This window comes from Solea senegalensis, linkage group LG2, assembly GCF_019176455.1.
Source record: "Solea senegalensis isolate Sse05_10M linkage group LG2, IFAPA_SoseM_1, whole genome shotgun sequence".
NCBI classification, from domain to species: Eukaryota; Metazoa; Chordata; class Actinopteri; order Pleuronectiformes; family Soleidae; genus Solea; species Solea senegalensis.
The window spans coordinates 13163968-13183354 of NC_058022.1; the positions used below are offsets into that span (position 1 = coordinate 13163968).

Sequence of the window (19387 nt, forward strand, 5' to 3'; positions counted from 1 at the left end):
TTCACTGAATAGCCCTTAGATTCATCATCAAGTGTTGAAAATAAAGTCTTACTTAATTTTGAATCTGGTGTATTTTTTTCCAATCATTTGTATTTATCTGTATGAACACTCATATAAAGTTAAACGATTTATGAAGAAAACATAATATTTGTCCATATACTGTTTTGTCAAACTATAATCCCCTTTCTGTAACCTGATACCGCCCATGCTTTAAATACTTCGATTCCATGTCGGAAACTACGTCATCACCGTAGCGACGACATTTACGACTTCCTCCAATTTGGCGGGAGATGCAAGTAATCAGGAAGTGGCCGTTGTTTGTTTTGTAATGTTGGTTCGTGAACGAAAGTATTGCATTCACACCAGGTGAGGCAGGAAAACAAACTTGGAAATGGATAACGATGTCGTCACGCAGACGGACGACTGGAGGAACACTAAAGAGGCTGCTGCCAGGTTTCGCCAGCTGCTGCTTTGCTCGAAATGGTACGTTAAAGTGTGCAGCTGCTAATCGTGATCCTGGCTTTTTACAATGCAGGAGCGTCTAACGCGTTTTCCCCAGACATTATGTCAACCCAGTAATGCTGATTCGGTCTGCCACAACTTATTTTTTACTACAGTCAATCACAGCAGTCGATGAGTTCAGCGTTAGCATGTGGTGTGTCATTATTGTTTTTTTTAACGTTTAATCCACGCCAAATTCTACTACCCGGATTTAACATTGCAGATATTTGTGGCGTAATTTCATTGTGACGAATATTAATTGTGGTTGTAGATATACGTGACGTCATAGTTACTAGTTAAAACTATAGTTCCAGATGTCTGCAGTGCAGGTTTTTATAAGTCAAAATGACGTTACTTTGCCATTCATGTGTATGGGGTTTGTCATTATAGCTATCTACAATTCAGTTGCGAATAATTGTAGATGTATCCAATTCCACTTTCCGATATCTACAACTTTATTCTGGCTATCTGAAACTTAATTCAAAATATCTAAATAGGACAATGAAAATATCTGTAATTGAGGATGATTAAATATATCTTGAGATATTGATTGATTGATTGATTATTATTGAGAATAGATCTTGAACTAAGACTAGTCAAAATAACATTGTGACTAGAAAAAACTAGATGTCTATAATGACAAAAAACATAAACATGAATGGCAAAGACATAGGATAAAAGTCTCATTGTGGATGTAGACATTTCCTTGCTAAAGAGTTGCAGGAAGATCACTGTAGCGTGAATGCAGTTAAAAATGAGTGCTATCATAGCAGGATAGTCTCTGCTGCAAATGGTGTAAATGTGCATTTGCTTGTGTGACAGAGATGTGAACAGTTCAGGTGAGTGTCTGGATGTGACAAGATATGGAGCTATCTGACTGTCATAAGGAAGAAGCTGTTTCACATTCTGGATGCTGCTCTAGTACACCCAGCTGGATAACAGGGGTTGAAGAGTCTGTAAGAAGTTGAGGAGAGGTTTTTCACTGTGTTAGTGGATTCAGGTGCAGAAGTCGTATTGAATGTACTCTGTACATGGCCTGAAATCCCAGTTATTACTTTATCCTGCCTCCACCATCACTGCCATTACTAAATCAACTTGTAATGCCGCTGCTTGGGATGCTCTCAGTCAGAGGGGTTGACAGGTTACTACTCTCCTCATTGCCCAGCTATTTGTTTTGTCCAGCAGGAATGTTACTGATGAGGTGTTCACCCAGCACTGTGTGCTCACATGAAACTAGTTGTTATATTTAAGATTATTCATGTGACATTTAATCTTCCTCATAATGTCAGTTAGTGATTTTCATTATAGCCCTATAGTTTAGTTATATGACTGCATACTGATACTGCTATGTCAGATCAATTGATCCCAGAATTAGTCACATGGTTTATTTTGCTCTTCTATGACAGTGAACTTAAAAAACATTTGAGGGTGTTTTCAGTTTATGGTTTGGAGAGTAAAGGTTGCCATTTTCCACCATTTTCTGAAATATTTGGACAAAACAAATCAAGTAATAGAGAATGCAATTGACAGATTAATCGTTAGCTGATGTGTGTTTGATTATAAAGAAGATACCTTTTCTTTCCGTAGGAGCACACAGGAGTTCTGGGGTGCTCTGATACCCGCTGTGATGGAGCTGAGCCAGCTGACCATGCATGAGTGCACTGACTGTGTTTGTTTTTTTGTTTTGTTTTTTTCAGCTCGAATTTAATGAGTGAACCAGTGTGTCTAGGTATGTGTGAACATATGCTGTGCAGGTAAGGCAACCTCAGCTTAACAAGTTTTACTCGGACATTGAATTTGCTCATTCCATTATGTTTGTCTGTGCAAGGGTTTTATATTGTTTTACATATTGTGCGTTGATTCACTGTCACCCTTACATTGAATGTAACCATTATTATTGTTTAATACTTGCAGTGTCTTTCCTGACAAACGCTGACATAAGGATCTGTTGCTGAATTTTATTATCTGTATAATTACAAAAATAGATTAATCAGATAATTATATTGTTATACGCATGTATTATATTATCAGATTTCAATTATTTTCAACCACATAGCCAGTCTGTTATATTCAGCAGTAATCGTTTATACATGTATAAACAACATACAAAGGACATGGAAATTAAAGCAATTTTATAAATTAGGAAAAGGTTTTAATTAGATGCAGGGTGTTGTGTTAACAATGCTGCTTGTTTTATATGATACTGTGTATGCATGGTTGTTGCATGGTTTCCTTGCAGTATGTAGTTAATAGTGCCAAATGTGTCTAGAGCCTTAATTTATGCTTCATGACTGAATGGTCTTTAAAAAAAAAAAGTCAATCAGTAAGCTTGTATTTATTTTTCCTGAACTGTGAAGTAGATTCCTAATCCAAATAATGTTAATTGCTCAGGTCCTGTGCTGGCCCCCAGGCAGGAGATGGCTGCGTGGTGTGTCACAGCCCTGCGTGGGTGAAGGACATTCAAATCAACAGGCAGCTGAGCAGCATTATACAGCTCTTCTGTGGTTTGGAGTCCCTACTCAATCCCATGGACCAAGCAGGTAGATGGTAGACATTATATAGTGGCTTGAAAACATAATTAAAAGTTATCTTCTTAAATCCATCTGTCTTATTCACTTTCTCTCCCCTGTGATCCTCTGTTCACACCTCCTCCTATCAGTTTGCACCATTCTAATCCCTGAATGACAGACTTAGTTGGTAGTTCCTGGGGTTTATTTTCTGTAATGCCTATCTAGCATCCTGGTAATGACAGTAGTTGTAGTGCAGTCAACCAAGGTAGCATTTTAGTTTGCAAGTAGATTTCAGCATTGACAAAGAACTGCCAACTTTTTCCAGACCTCATGTTTTGCGTGAACAAATCTGTGGCTTTCTGTGATTGAATTAACACAGCAAATACTTGCAATTAATTGAAGGTTATTGTTCTTATTAAATTACTTAACATTTTTTGCAGATTCCTCTGTGGCTGTGATCCATTCGCAACCCGAGAGCCCAATCTTGAAACACAAGAAAAACGTCAAGATTTGGTTTAGCCCCCGCAGCCGCAAGGTACGCTGCACAGTGGAGAAATCTTCAGAGGTCACCTTACCAGACAGCAGGTCTTCTGGAGAAACAGCTGCTGCACAGCCAGGCACCATTACTGCTCTACAACAGGACCTGTCAGTTTTCAATTTCACCTCATCCTCTCAAGACTCTGGCTCTTCTTCTCAAAGATGCAACAGTGAGAACACACAGCGGACGAAGAGGTCAACTGAAAAAAAGGCTGCCAGCAGGAAGGCCAAGGTGCAAGGACCCACTCGGACCACACAAAGGCCGACCAAACAGAAGATAAAGAAGCAGGAGAGGCTGGAGACCATAAATAAGCAATGGGGAATCTCCGAGGAAGAAGATGCCTTAAAGGGAATGGAGCAGCACTGTGCAGAAGGGACAAAGAGGTCGAGTAAAAGGGTTTCATTCCAAAGCCCTACTGTCATCGCTGACGAGCCTCAGCCTGAAGTGCCACAGGAGAATACGAATGACCTCAGCTCTGGCAGGAGCACCATGATGGAAAGCCCCACTGGAGCCAGCACCACTGAAATAAATTACCAAGCATCAGCTGATCAAAGCATGTCAGACAGTGTCATCCAGCAAAAGACGCCGTCTGCGGATGACCTCGAGCCAAACGGTGATCCTGAAAAACAGGGCAATGTTTCTCCCTTAAAGCGTTCCGCAAAAAGAACTACGGTGGAAGAGAAATACGGCAACCTGGAGACCACACCAAAAAGACCAAGGGCTTCTCCTGGTGGAAGGAGAAAATCTCCAGGTGGGATATCGCCTGTGGTCCATAACCCTCGATTGTTGACTAGTCCCAGAGATGAAAAGAGCAGGAGAGGAGAGCAGAGCCCCTCATTTGGTAGAAAATCCCTCTCCCCTCTCGGAAGACCCAGCACAGGAAGTCCTGCAGTTATGAAGAGGAACCACAAGGGCGAGACCCTCCTGCATCTAGCTGCGATAAAGGTAGAGCGATGTTTTTTTGTTTTCATATGTCGGTCACTTAGGCTTCTCTTTAATTCTACAAACATATGAGATAATCTAAATGAATTAGTATCAAAATTAAATTAGAAACTTCTTTGAAATACTATTCATGCCATGTAAAAAAAAATGTAAGATCATTCATGTTTCTTATGTTTCTTTATTTCCGCGCCGATCACAAATCTGCTGGTTTGTATTTCTTCTGTTCCTGTACTTCCGACATGATTTGTCTTCAGATGATTTGTCTTCAGTCATGTTCTGGTCTGTTGAGAATAAACCATTTTACAGTAATCCTTGTAAACAGAGCTGTAATCCCCCTCTGGATCTCAGACAAGGTAATCAATTACCCACTGTGGAGTGTGATTGATATAGACAGGGGCTTTGGTGCACTGGGATCAGCTGCTGTGTTTGAAGGGTTGCATTAACAAGTTTGCAATGCTGACCTCAGGTTTGTGCTTCAGGGAGATGTAGAAGCTGTCAAACAACTGCTGGACCAGGGAGCAGACCCCAACCTGAAGGACAATGCTGGGTGGACCCCGCTGGTAAGACTAATTTAAACAAATAATACATTTGAGACCTGTATTTGTTGTGTGGGGACAAAATTGTTACATGTATTCAATACAAATAATATTCCTACATAGTCCATGGGTATTTCCCCTTTCCCGTTTGTGTCATGGTTTCAAATCTTGAGTGTATCAATCACTGTAACTACAGCCTTTTTTATGCTTGTTTTAACCCAAAACACATCTTTTTCGTACTTTAGATTAAAGTTGGCACTAAACAACTCACTGCCAAAGCCTTAATTGCTGCTGCTGTGCGACTGTTTGTTTCTTTATAGATCGAACATGAGACTGTTTTCCACCATATTATTTCAGCAAATTACTTCCTGTGGTTAGTCTGGCTACTTGATGTCAAGATTCTTCACTCTAACCTGAGTTTTCAATTAGAGTTTTGACAGTTTGCAGCTATTTTTTTGTTTTGAAAATTGCTGCCAGTAAGTACAGAGCTTGACATGTTGAGATCTGACTGATTGTATACATCTAGGAAAGCCGTGGAGCTGACATGACAAGCTCTAATCTTTTAGAGGCATATACTTTCAGCATCATTTTACCTGTTTTCAGTTATTGTCCATGCAGCAAATGTTACGATTGCAAGGTTGAAGGAACACTTGTGTATAATTCTGTTTGTCAAGACAAGCTGTGATTACATATGACATATTACATGTTACATGTACTTTACAAATCTTTGGACTGAGATTCTTATCTTTGAATAAATAAACTAGAAATGGTGAGCATTAAATACAGTAGTATTTTACAGTAGTAATACAGTAGTTGTGACAGACGGTGTCAAACCCTGTTCTTTGTCAGCATGGTTTGGAAATGGGGAGAGTAAAGTTTTAAATTCTAGACAAATAAAAGACAATTTTATCCTCTTAATATTTTCTTCATATTATATTTTTGTTGTTTTGGGGGTGAAATAATTCAGTGTGTGTGTGTGTGAGCTACATAGACAATACCTGAATTGGAATCAGGACACCTTCCCACTATAGTTTATATATAAGTATATATAATACATTTGAAACTACCTTAACTTAATTAATTAATGAAAAGGTGAAGAAAACAGTCACATTAATTTAACTACTATTTATATATGTATATATGTGTGTATATGTGTGTATGTATGTATATATATATGTATATATATATATATATATATATATATATGATATAATATATGTTGCTTCCTGGATAATCCGAATCTTTTGAACATTTTGAAGCAACTCCATCACCAAATGCATCATATGGAATAATAATAAAAAAATATTTATAGGGATTCAAAATAGTTGAGTATTTAGAAAGCAATTTTTTTGAAGCGCAGGAGGAAAACGCAGATCAAAGCAGAGTGTGATAACTTGTCATGGTTGTTCCTTTTTGTTTCAGCATGAGGCATGTAACCTGGGTCACATAGCAGTTGTAGAGGCATTGATCTCAAACGGAGCCCTGTTGAACACGCCTGGCTATGAAAACGACTCTCCTCTACATGATGCCGTGAGGAATGGACATTCAGCCATCGTCAAACTGTTGCTGCAGCTGGGAGCCTCTCAGAATGTGCTGTAAGTGTATTATTTTATTTTTATAAATACTAGATTCCTAGGTCAAGTGTATAATGTAAACCACAAAATCAGGATCACACCTGTTCATGTAATGTGTCATTCTGTGAAAAAGGTCTTGCAGAACAGTAATTTAAAATTTTTTATTTTCCTATTTGGTTTACTTATTATTGAGTTTGAAGAAAAAAAAAACCTGAATCCTGTTTCATATAGAATTAGATTAATTTGAAAAATGTTCTACTTATGGCGAAAAATACTCCTCAAGAGGAAGTCAGACCTTTCAGCTTTGGTTTATTGGCTCTTGCAGATGAGACTGCCCTCTTCATTCAAACAGGTATCCATCTGTTCTCTGACAGGTTGGGCCAATCACAGCCTTTTATCTAAATGGGTTTGGGTTTGATGAAATAGAGCAGCACCACTGAAGTGGATATACTTTATATGTCTTTACATTTATGTTCTCTCTAAAAGAAGTAACCTCTGCTTGCATGTCACCTGTTTTGTGACAGAGCCATTTAGGTAAAAAAAAAATTACTGAATCAAATTCTGATCTCTGTTATGTTTCACTCTTCAGTATGATTGATTGACAAAATCGGTAACAAACACCTTTTGATTTAAGTCAAATTCAAGTATAACTGTCACTCTGTTTATTGTATTTCATTATGTATTGCATTTCTGAGAGGTTCCACTTATTCAATAAATCGTCGAGTTTCCATGTACGAGTCATCGTACCATCTTTATAATTAAGAACGGGGCATGTGGTAGTGCAGTACATGGGTGCATAGTAGTCGATTAATGCTGATTATTTGTTGGGCAATCGGTTGATGCTGTATCAGCGTTTCTGGCCAGTGGAGGCAGGTTAAATGTGTAGCACAATGTCCGTAATGAGGGAAAAAAGGCTGGTTTATCACTGGGATCAATAGGGGAGCTAACCAGGGTCACAGGTTGGTCTGTAAATTCTCTCTTTACGGTCACTGAGATGCAAGTTATCAATTTTGTCCTTCATTTCATTACATTTGGCTTTGATATGACCTGATTGCAGTCTTACGTTTTCTCATTTTCACCTTTTATTACATGTTTGAAAGGCAAAAAGCTGTCAGTCTGACATGACTCTGTAAGATAAATACAATCCTTGCCTTAGGCTTCTTCTTTCCACATGCACTCGCACGAGAGCACACTATGGAGGCAAAGCTATCCCTAATGATTTGTTTTGTACTCAGTTTACGGCATAGACATACAAGTTTTGCAGATCATTGTTTGTCTGGGTTTTTGTTTGTGTGGACTTCAGGTTTGAAAGATGAGAAAGATTTTTGTAGATGCATTGACATTGTTTTTATGAATAGAATCCTTCTCAGTTTACCACACAAATGCATTGATGCCTAGAAACTACCGCTATTGCGGTGCCATTACATTTTGTGATACTATATTGAAAAATGCTGCAATGTGCCAATAGAGGCAGTGGGAAAAAAGTGAGCATAAAAACATGGGTGTAAACAATGCTGGTTTCAAAATGCCAAACAAAGTGTAAATGGTCGACGGGGAAACAAATCAATAGTTTTTATTTTTAGAACAATTTTCATGCATACAAGATGCAACGGGAAGAGAAAACACTCCCTTACACATACACTCACACACACGTTCATAAATATAACATTTTTCCATATATAAGTCATAACAGATCACTAAGAAATAGCAAACAAGCTGGTGTTTGTTCGACACCAAAACACACGGTTGCAAAGGAAAGAGAAACGCCGCGTGTACCACAGGAAACTCGCCTTTTTTATAATATCGATATGACGATGCTTTTAGTGAGTGGATATTATTTTCATTTTTTCTCCAGCCTTCCAAGTGCACTTCATCATGTGTAATGTCAATGTTGAGGTCTCTTCCTCTTATCAAAACGGAGGGTACAGCTCTGAAGAGTTTCGCCTCTTATTCTTTTCGTTGGAGATGTATATGAAGCGGTTTGCCGTCAAGAAAGGGGCACCTGCATGACAACAACAATACAACGGAGGTCTTGGGTGTGTAATCTACTTTATACAATATACACAGTATAAACTGTATTGCCAAGATGATCCAACCATTAGGCCAAATTCGGAGTGGATTTTTTTGTTCCAAAGATGGAACATTTACTGATGAAACCTTTTGATTAGAAATACACCCAAAAGCTCTCTTAGATGTTGGGTGATCTTAAGCTGAGTTTGAATCTTGAAATGTTTGCCCCAGGCTTCCACTGTGGGGATTTAAATGCATATCTCTAGATTCGATTTTAAATGCATATCTCTAAATTCAATTAAATCAAAATTTCAATTGTGTGTGTGTGTGAGTGTGCAACACTTCTCTGCCTTTCTGTACTGCTTGAACTTCATATTTAAATCTCCTTCCCACAGTTGCCATAACAGTCATCATGGTTACAGTGGGTATCCACTCGAAACATCGCTGCCATCCTCCCACTGGTGTGCTTAGGCAGAGGCCTGTGGGAGAGTGTTTGCGACTTTACCTCCTGCACATTTTTTTCCATGCTTTATGACTTTTCTTGAGCTATTCTTCTCACGAACAGCTGCCTAAACCAACTTGTGTGTCTGTGTGCATATGTATAAGTATCGGGGACGTTTGTGTTTGTTTGTGTTTGTGTAGGTGTTTGTGGCTAGGGTAAGAAACCAAATGAATTATTTTATGGACCAGTGGACCTATTAATTGTCCCCCAGGTGTTATCTTTGCTGACGCCTAATCTTTTTGAGACAACCTGCCGGGTTTAGTTCTCCTATCAGTCTCCTCCTCCTCCTGCACTTTTTTCCCCCCATTCTTTTCTCCTCTGCCACTTTTCATCAAGGTGACCATATTCTAGTTTGTGATGGCACCCTCAAACCTACCCTAACATGGTGTGGTATGTTTTATCCCAGAGTTGAGTCTCTGTACTGCCTTTGATAACACATGCTGTATTCTAAGGGTGTGTTGTATCGCAGTTAAAAAGACTGCACTGAATCTCTAATGGGAATTTGGTACTCAACACTTTGGTCATTAATTGAAGAGTCTTCTCTGTAATGTTACACACACCTTTGATATCGAATTTCCTTTCTGCGTTAGTATGTTGCGTATGATGACCTATGAGCGAAGTAGAGCACAGATTTCATCTCGGCCTCATATCAAACAATTATACTGCAAAAAGTGAATGACACACATGGATGCACAGTTTCATAGAACAAGCCGCGTGTGACATCGTCAAATTGTTTTTTTTTTCTCTGAGCACTGGAGTGGCAAAAATCCTGAAGGGTCAGTCCTAAAACTGACTGATGTCAAATTATATACACAAATACCGTATTTTGACTTGGATTTGCAATGCAGTAATGTCAAAGCTGCATTGTCTTGTCAAAGTCACATATGCAGTTTGCTAGCACATCATCAAGGACCAACTTTAAAATGTTTGAATTTTCTTGCTAATCAAGAGATGGGAACAAGAGCGAACAATTTGAATTTGAAGTGCTGACTTTCCAAAGCAGAATATGGTAGCAGATTGTGATGATGATGAGGAGTTACACTTTTCTTCATAACATGGTTTTCCTCAGAGAACAGAATTGGAATTATTGGACATGATTTGGCAGAAAATTTAAAAGCAATTGCATGTCTTAACATATTCTTCCTTTCGTTCTAACAATTAAATTAGTTAGTTAATGCTAGGAAACTGTAGCCATTGTTTACATATGTATTCATTTCATTGTGAACACATTTGAGTGAATCTATTTGCTTAACTTTTTGTACGTTTTGTATTTGTGTTTGTTTTCACATGTTTTGCCCTCCCTGTGGTCACAAGCCGCTCTGCCTTGCTGCTAATGTGTGTGAAACTGACACACTTTATCTTCTGCATGCTCTAAACAGTAATCTGTATGGAAAACGTCCTGCAGACTGTGCAGCGACTCTTGAGATGATGAAGATTTTCCAAGAAGCCACAGAGGGAACCCAAAATGCGAATGCATCTTTTAGCCCCTCAGCCAGTCTCTCTGTGGTATGTTTCCAACGTCTCTTGGAATTTGTACGGCCAAAATGCTGATATTCTTGCAATCTAGATGGAACCCCTTCTAAAATGTGTTCTTATGTCTTTTCCTAGATGAGTGACTGTGTGAGGAGTAATGAAATGGTGGTGTTCCTGCCCAGCAAGTTGCCTCGACCAGCCCAAGTTCAGCTGGACAAACTGGGGCAGCTAATGGGAGGAAGGAGGGCTGACACCTTTTCTGGTTCAGGTAGTGTTTGTGTTCAGGTGGTGTTTGTCAGACACAACCTCCTCTGTGTGCTGAAACCTCCAAGCGAAGCCCCTTAGATTATGGTTACATATAATTGCTTTTTAATGTTGTTATTTGTGACACAAAGGCTCACGGCAACACTGCAGATTAACTGCACTACCAGCCAATTACTGTTACACTGGGACCTTAGCTGGTAGGTTTGTTTACTGCCAAACACTCTGATAAGTAATCAACCATTATTTGAGTGCCCAGGCTTCATTGAAAGATGTATTCAATTTATTAAATTTTCAGACTCGACCACCCAGTGGGTTTTCCACCACCTTTGAGATGGAATTTTTTTTTTATCTGAATGGACTTTAACGATACCTACAGAGTCCAGCTTTAAAAGCTTTACTATCAAACGCAGACACTCTCGTGTTGTTAAAGCCAACAGAAGGCACTTGAGCATTCTCTCTCATGGAAGTTCAGCGGTAACTAACAAGTGGTTTTAGAATATACATCATAGTGATACAGAGGCTCCTTCACCGTTGCATAGTGACGACTAGGGGAACGCCAGAGAGCAAATGTAATTGAAATGATTCCTCATAAAATGTTTGGAGGTACTGTCACGATGATGAATAAGCACTAATGAAAAACACAAATGTTTCTCTCAACTCGTTTTCTCTGACTGGAGGGGCGAACACTGTGCTGCTTTTCAGAGAACGAGTTTTCCATTTTCAATTCAAGGCGACAAATCCACACAAATCCACCATTAGTTCACAGTGTAAGAAGGCTTTGCCCTGGGGATATAATTATGTTCATTTTGTGCTTGTCAACTGTGCTCACTTGTTGAATGAAGAGCCAGTAAGCCTGTATTTAAATTTTAATCAACTTATAATTATGTGTCCTTGTCTGAAGCATTTTTTTATTAAATATGCCATTGCTTGGGTTTTTTTTATGCGTTTACATGAAGTGTTTGAAGTAATGGACATCTGTGAATTATTAAAACAGTGAGACTTGCACTACATGTAGCCATTTTGCAATCCATATGTACATATTGTTTTTTTGTAGAAATTATTCAAAATTTAAATGTGTGTTGAAAGAGACCGACAACCATGTGTGTTCTGGATAAACTGCAGTATGTTTGCTTTCAAATTAGTTTATTTTGATATTGTTTCAAGATGTGGTGCCCCCCCCTTCCATCTCCCTCTCTCCCACTGTCTAGTTGTCTCAGCTCAGTAGCTATTCATGCATTTGCAGCACAATTCATTAGTACATTTTCAATTTGGCTTTTCTGTGTGTCTGTCTTCTTCCTTCAGTGAGCCACGTTGTGGTGCCAGAAGGACACATGCCCACCACCTACTCCACCCTCCTGGGTATTCTTGCTGGCTGCTGGGTTGTCAGATTCAGCTGTAAGTATGGAGTGAGCTATTGGCTTTAACTGTTGCCTGACAACGTTGCCATTGGAATGTGGTTAACTTCCCACTGAAGTGACGCTGAAGCAGATTGTACCCACATTTATCGCGAATGATCCAAGCACTGTGTCCTAGATTTTAGGGTAGATTGGAGTTAAGCACAACAATGAATGGCAATCATGTTTGAATATTTATCGTGCTCAGTTCCCCCAGTGCTTTATTCCTGACGGTCATTAATTCAGTGTAGATTGCTTTGACACTCTCTTCCATCAACAGAGCTCAGGATAGCATGAGGCAAATTTGTGAATCAAATGTTTTTAGTCTCAAATGACAAGAGAGTGAACAGAATTCTATTTAAAAATAATTGGCATCATCTTTTTCTTTTAATTTACATGTTTTGTTTTTTTACCTAATAGTTTTATAGATTATTAGATAAAAAGCAAATGTCTGCTTGATTCATTTCCCATAGTCTTTTTAAACTGCGTAACTCCATTAAACCTTTATTTCCTCTGTTAGTCACTGTCTTGAAGGAACACATTAAAAAATTTAAGTATTACTCGTACTCGCTCTATTGCATTAAGACAAGAGCATAAAAACGTCACATCTGCATATGTGATGTGATTACCTAAAGCTGGTTAGCTTGGTTGAGCATAAAGAAATAGTTTCTCCGTATCGTGGTGAGTTTTCTTATATACTGTATCGCTAATGGTTACCGTATTTCTGTTAACAACACCAGTCATTCAAGAGTTTCCCAACCACAGGAAAGAGTAATCCCATCTGTGTAGGACAACTATTGAACTGTTAGAACCAGGAGGCAGAACAAATGGATTGTGCTCCACAAAGGTTTTGAATAACTTTAAGGATTTTTGGTTCTTCTCCATGTCCCAAATAACATTGTACCTTCCTGCCACCTCAGCCTCTCATGGAGTGGATATCTAATATTCTGATTGTTACTCTGACACTCAACCTTTATTTGAAAAATAACAACATTTGAAGTGTTCTCCTGGCTGCAATCAGGGATATAAACAATGCTTTGGTGCTGTTAATTTCTCTTCCATTAATCATCATTTTGAGGACAGGAACTTGAACTTCTAAATATTATGTACTGCTTTCATGTCGTGGGAAACATGACAATGCAGTATTTTTAGCAGGTGGGTGACTAGGGGAGGGGATTAGGGAATCAAACTGCTAAAAAGGATTTCATATCATGTGTGATGAAAAGATGGTTGGCTCTATTTTGGTGTTTGTGTCATAGCAAGATGGAAATTTCTGATCATTGTCAAACCAAGTCAACAAGCAGAGGAGGCCTTCAGGGGAAGTAAAACCAGACTCGCTGTCAAAGAGTATTCTGGCACCTTGTGCGTGTGTCAAGTAAAAATGTAATATACACTTATCTCCCTCTTTTGCAAGAAAGATGTTCCACATTTTGAACGTGTGTATTGAAGTATGTGCATGTTTCACTGTGTAAGATTTTGTGTTTGGACCACATTGTGCCCCTCCTACTCTCCACGCAGGCTGAGCACTTGACACAGCTTGTCTGCTGCATGACAGTCACTGTGCCATCCTATCTGTCACTGTCCTTGTGTATATGGGTGAGCACACACAAGCAGCTGAGCTCTCACTGTCACCTGCCTTTGTGTGTCATCGCTGTCAGCCAGGCCAAGGTTTTACCTCTTCATTGCGTCTGTGCTTCTTTGCGACACATTTCCTTTGGAAACGCAGCAGCCTCTGTGTTCTATTTGAAATCCATCATGAAAATCAGCTTTATACCCTTTTTTAATGGGACTCCATTCTAGCTAAAAGCCTCAGCTGAGCTTTCATGAAAGATCAAATGTTGATCAGAATCCTTTTATCCATCATGCAACTTTTTGGGGGAAATGCACTTAGAGAATGTTTTTCGGGGAATGGATATTTTTGTCTGAGCTGGAGACAGAACTTTTGGTCTAGTTTAGTATGACAGCTGAAAAGAGAGAGAAATAAAGCTCCACATTTTAAGCCCAATATTTAAGCATGTTTTTTCTCCATCATCTTTTTGTCTAGACGCTAAACTAGACTAACAAAGTTCAATGCAGAGACACAAACCTAAGATTGATTTTATAATTCCACTATTTGATGGGAAAGGGTTGATGCACCCACATTATTTACTTTTTCAAATCTAAAAATGTTCTCTTTTTTTCTTAATCTGTAAAGCTTTTTTCTCTGTACTTAAGGTGTTTGTCAATTCCTCACCCACTGTTGACACATGGAGGTTACAAGCACTCATGTCCTTCACCCCAACACTTGGCTGCTCAGGGACGTTCACAGCTCTGTCAGACACGGTTATTTGAGATTGAAGTTGAACCAGGGTCTCCACTGTGGCTGGTGTTTTGCTGCTTGCTTTGCAATAACAATTTGGCATAGATAGTGAGTGCATCAAAGCATCGGTGTTGACCTTTCGAAATTTCATACTTGTCAAACCCCATTTTCTAATGGTTGATTTTAATAATGAAATAATGGTTCCGCCTGGTCTCCTGCGTAATCGTAGAGGTGGGTTCATCTAACCGTTCACTTATTCATTAACTCGGGGAGAGAAAGGGTTTTAGATGTGTTCCACTTTAAGTCTATATGAAGGTAATTAGCAAACATGCTAATGACTTCTCAGCACCGAGCAGTGTCGTCCACAGTGATTAACCCGCATATTGCCCCTCCTCTCAGCCCAAGTTTCTGGCAGAGTCCCAGAAAATGAATGCTCTAATTAAGGGAAATGAAGAAATGTAATTTAACTCCACCCTCTAGAGACTATATGAATGTGTGTAATTTACTACTTAACGGTAGGAGCTTGTCGCACGCACACTTCACACAGCCTTATCTTTTCATGTCACCTTGTCTCGCCGCTGCATGGAAGCAACGACGTTGGAACACTAAACTGCAACTGAAGATGTAATTAATTATGTGGTTGTTTGGATGTGGCGAAATGTAGATGTGTAGGTACCTCGATTCTTAGACCTATGGATTTGTTTTTGTCTGTCATTGGTAAGAAATGCGGTGAAATACTCTGCATTTAAAAGTGTCTTTTTTAAGCTCAGATCTCGCTGACACTGTTGATATTTTCTTCCACTAACCCAAAACTAGTTTGAAAGCGTTCAAATTTGAAACTCTTCCTCCAAAACACGACACTGAGTGACAGAACACTCGCTGGGAGTCTTTTTCAGGAGCACATTTTTTCTTTAATCTGTGACACCAGCAGGGTCATTAAAATATGTGATCCCGTCTATATCTGCCTGTAGTTTGGAAACTTTCTGTCTTTAGAGAGTGAATGCCAAGGTTTTTCTCTGAAACCGAGAAAAGCAGGGATGCCGACTGTTGCACTGTTCCAGTTTGACTCGGTTCAATTTCCAGAGGCGTAAAGAGATGGTGCTTGATTTCTGCTTAAGCTCAAGACCCTTAAAATGAGGGTTGCATCATTAACTCCATTATGCTATGGGCATCTTTTGCTGTCAACAACCACAGCTTTGCCAATACTTGAATCATTCCGACTGATTGTGATAAAACAGTCAGGTTTTGTCATCCTCCTTGTCATTTGTATTTGCCTTGTCACACACTTTCAAATCAACATAATTAGCTCTGGCTCTATTGTTTTTTCTCTCTCTTTGATGCCAGGGGTGGCGGCGTGTCTGCAGGCAGGCGATTGGATGCCCGAAAAAGAGCATGAAGCGGGTGAAGGTCCCCAGCGTAGTCGCATCAACAGAATGAGCTTGGTAAATGTTACACAAATATTCAAATGCTGTATGTGAACTATTTTTTTTTGCACCGTTGTCTTTAAATCTGACTTTTTACAGATATAGTTTTGTGTTGTATAGTCAGGCTCTATTGATCGAAAGAAAAAACAGATGCAGATTTAAGACCAGCAGAAGTGTACCAGTGATGGAAGAAAATGTTTTTGGCAGTATATTTTTCTATTATAGTTATTTAAACCACATAGATCAGCAGAAATGCACCTTCTGCACCCTGAATCCTGGTAATTGCAGTGGCATTTTTTGCGATGGAGTGACTTAGGAGTAAACGTATTTTCAAGACGATCATTCCAAATGAAACCATGGCAACAATAGAAACAACTTTCAGTGGCTGCAGTCTAAAAAGTTCAGCAGGGATTGAAAATCGTGACCATAAAACTTCCTCAATTTTTTTTTTTTTTTTTACTGCAGTTTGAGTATTGATTTTTTCTTTTTCACACCAGAGCTATTTGTTCAAAAAAAAAAAATGTGTATAATACTGCATGGCATTAATGCACAATGTCTTTGATTCATGTATGCTGCATGAAGAGTTGAAGCACCTTGAGAAACAAACTAACATAGAGCTATAGTTTTAAGTCTGGATTGGCAGACATGGAAATTAACACATTCTCTTGGTAAGCCGCTTTGACACGCTCACTGTAACCCTGAACTTTTGTAGCATCACCCCGAGGAGCTGTATGGCAGAACTCAAATGTTGGAGTCACTTGTGCTGAATGTCAAACTGAAGTTACCCTGCCAGCTCCCCAGTACAAAGTGTGCTGATAACGCTTATTTGGGAACAGAGCAGACCATGTTTAGGAAAATGTACAGTGTGTGATTTGGTGTGTTGATGGTGTCTCTCTCACACTGACTACGAGACTCTGACATTTATACATTGTAGTTGTAAAGGTTAAAATAAATAAAGCCCGAGGTTTCGTTACTACTATATATTTTATGCCATATCGTGTATGCTCTAAACGGGCGCCATCTAAACTTTATACCAACTATTGAGTATTTCTAGCATGAGGAATATTTGACCCTCACATGTCAACCAGAGAATCATGTCTGCGCAGTGTCCATAGCTCATAGACGGAAACTGTACGCCATTGATTTTATTTCTTTTTCTTGAGCTGAAAGCAGAATTCAAATCAACGTGTTGCCAAAGAAAAATCTCTCAAGTTGCCTTACACCCTGAAGCTCTGAAGTTTACACCATGTATGCAGCGAATGAAGCCAGATTCACTGCAACATTTAGTGGTTCTGTGTTTGTCTGAAGAGTGACTTGATAAAAATGTCTTTGGCTCTGCAGTAATGTAGTAAATACAAAGCATTTATGTACACAGACTCTTGGTAAAATGAGAACCCAGATTTAGTGGCATAGGAAATTATTCTGCATTGAACTTCATCATAAACAGAAGAGGAGACTTAAGTCTTCCTGCTCTCTCAAGGACTGAGGTTTTATCCCCGTGCTGGCATAGTAACAATATTTGATTCAGTCTGACAATAGACACAGGTACCTTCCCCTGCTAAGAAATCACCAAACTTTCCAACAATACTTGAATTTCTTCTTTGTAAATATCATCTTTTGTAGCTTCCTCCACTCTTCGATGGCTGTTTCTTCTTCCTCCTGGGCTCCTTTAAGGCTCCTACCAAGGACGAGCTCACTAAGCTGCTACGCGAGGGTGGAGGTCAACTCCTGAGCCGACAGCCTAAGCCCGACAGCGATGTGACACAAACCCTGAGTGCTGCTGCCTATCATGCCCTGCCAGGTTCTGACCAGGCCCTCTGCACCCAGTACATCATTTTTGACCCCCAGGGTCCCCACAAACCCAGAGTGGTCAGACGAGGCAAGGTATGGTCCGCACCCTCCACATGGATTATTGACTGCATCGCAGCCTTCCAGCTCCTCCCTGTACCAGAACCACAAACACTGGACTAAACACCTTTTTACACATGAAAGAATATTTCTTTTTGTGGTCGCTTCATTTAGCATGGTCATTATGTCTGCTTTTTAAATATCTACTGATTAAGTTGGCACAAATCAAAATGCAAACACAAACTAAAAGAATAAACTGGTCAATAATCCAAACTTGGACATGTTTTTTTTTTCCTCCTGTGAGTAAAGAATGATGTATTTTTCCTTTTTAAATAACCTTACAGTTTTTTTTATTAACCTGTAGGTTCCTACCAGGGTGTTTAGTTTAAAGCCTTAGGAGATTAAACTTTAGGCAAGATTTAGGTAATTAGGTCATTTTACATTTCTGACTACTAACATTTACACAACCTGTGAGAAGTCACCTCTTTTTTTTATGGGTTACTGTATTCTGAATTTATACATTTCTGGTAAATTGTCTTGATATGTCCAGGAAATATTCAAGGAATATTCAAGGAAATTTACTTTGAGTCTGATTCTATTTAAGCCATGATGGAGTTTTGTCCCTTGATTGCAGGTCAAAGTGCACCAACTATGAAGCATCTCATACTAATGTGAATCCCCATACTTGAAATGTAAAAGACAAAAAAGAACAACAATTGACTCCAAATGTCACTGTGTCTTTTAAGGGTAAAAGAAATGCTTGACCAGGTTATAGATATTAGATTTTGGAATATTCTGTCACACTAACACCAGCTTGTTTTGCTGCTGCAATATTTACGAGGTGGTTTTAGTGTAGAATGTTTTTCTTCCCCATAATCTGCATGGGTTAACCAGGAAAAATAATTATCCAATTATCTAATTATCCAAATGAAAAGGCCATTTGATACAAGTGGAGGGAGTGTGTCCCCTGCAAAGACCAATGGGTGTTCAATATGCGGTGTAGAATTGCGAAAACAAAGCAATTAGTTGTTCTGTCAAAGCTCTTGCACTCGCTGTGAATAAGAAGTAAAACTTTTCTTTTGTGTCGTGTGTGTCGTGTGCGCGTGCACGTGTGCGTGTGTTTGTTCTGCAGGTATAATGTGTGCTTTAAAAGGTCTTCTACTGGACCTCTCCCAAGATGAGATTCAATGGGATGAGTCAGGGATGCACCTAATTGCTATTGATTGCAATGTGCTGCATAAAATTGCTTCCCTTTTCTTGTCCACGGTAGGAGGTGGGAGAAGGCAATTAGCAGGGTGGACGAGATAGAAGCCCGGACTGACTTGTAATGAAATAGAACGGTGAAATGAACCTGTGAGTAATGCCCTTGAACTCGCTGAGCATTACAGAAACCACATTAGCCACTGGTACTTTCTTATTTTCTCTTAGAGAACTGTGAGCCAGTGAAACATTCGTTCAGAAATGTTGTTGCTGTGTCCCACCACCAGCTGTGAGGTTTGCTGTTTTCCTGCGTGGTTTTATAACAAGATATTTGCTCGGCTAGTATCAGCTTTAGTTTCAGCCTTTTTCGTA

The 19387-nt window shown here is 39.3% G+C and overlaps 1 protein-coding gene across 1 annotated transcript; it reads left to right on the top strand.

Annotated features, from left to right (window-relative positions):
- Positions 1-265: 265 nt before the first annotated feature.
- bard1 (BRCA1 associated RING domain 1) lies at positions 266-18088 on the top strand. Its single transcript, XM_044018327.1, has 11 exons — positions 266-483; positions 2199-2255; positions 2893-3041; positions 3452-4494; positions 4971-5051; positions 6450-6622; positions 10493-10619; positions 10722-10854; positions 12153-12245; positions 15888-15985; positions 17591-18088. Exons 1-11 carry the CDS (start codon positions 392-394, stop codon positions 17936-17938), a joined length of 2394 nt encoding a protein of 797 aa, XP_043874262.1. The 5' UTR covers positions 266-391; the 3' UTR covers positions 17939-18088.
- The last annotated feature ends 1299 nt before the right edge of the window (positions 18089-19387 follow it).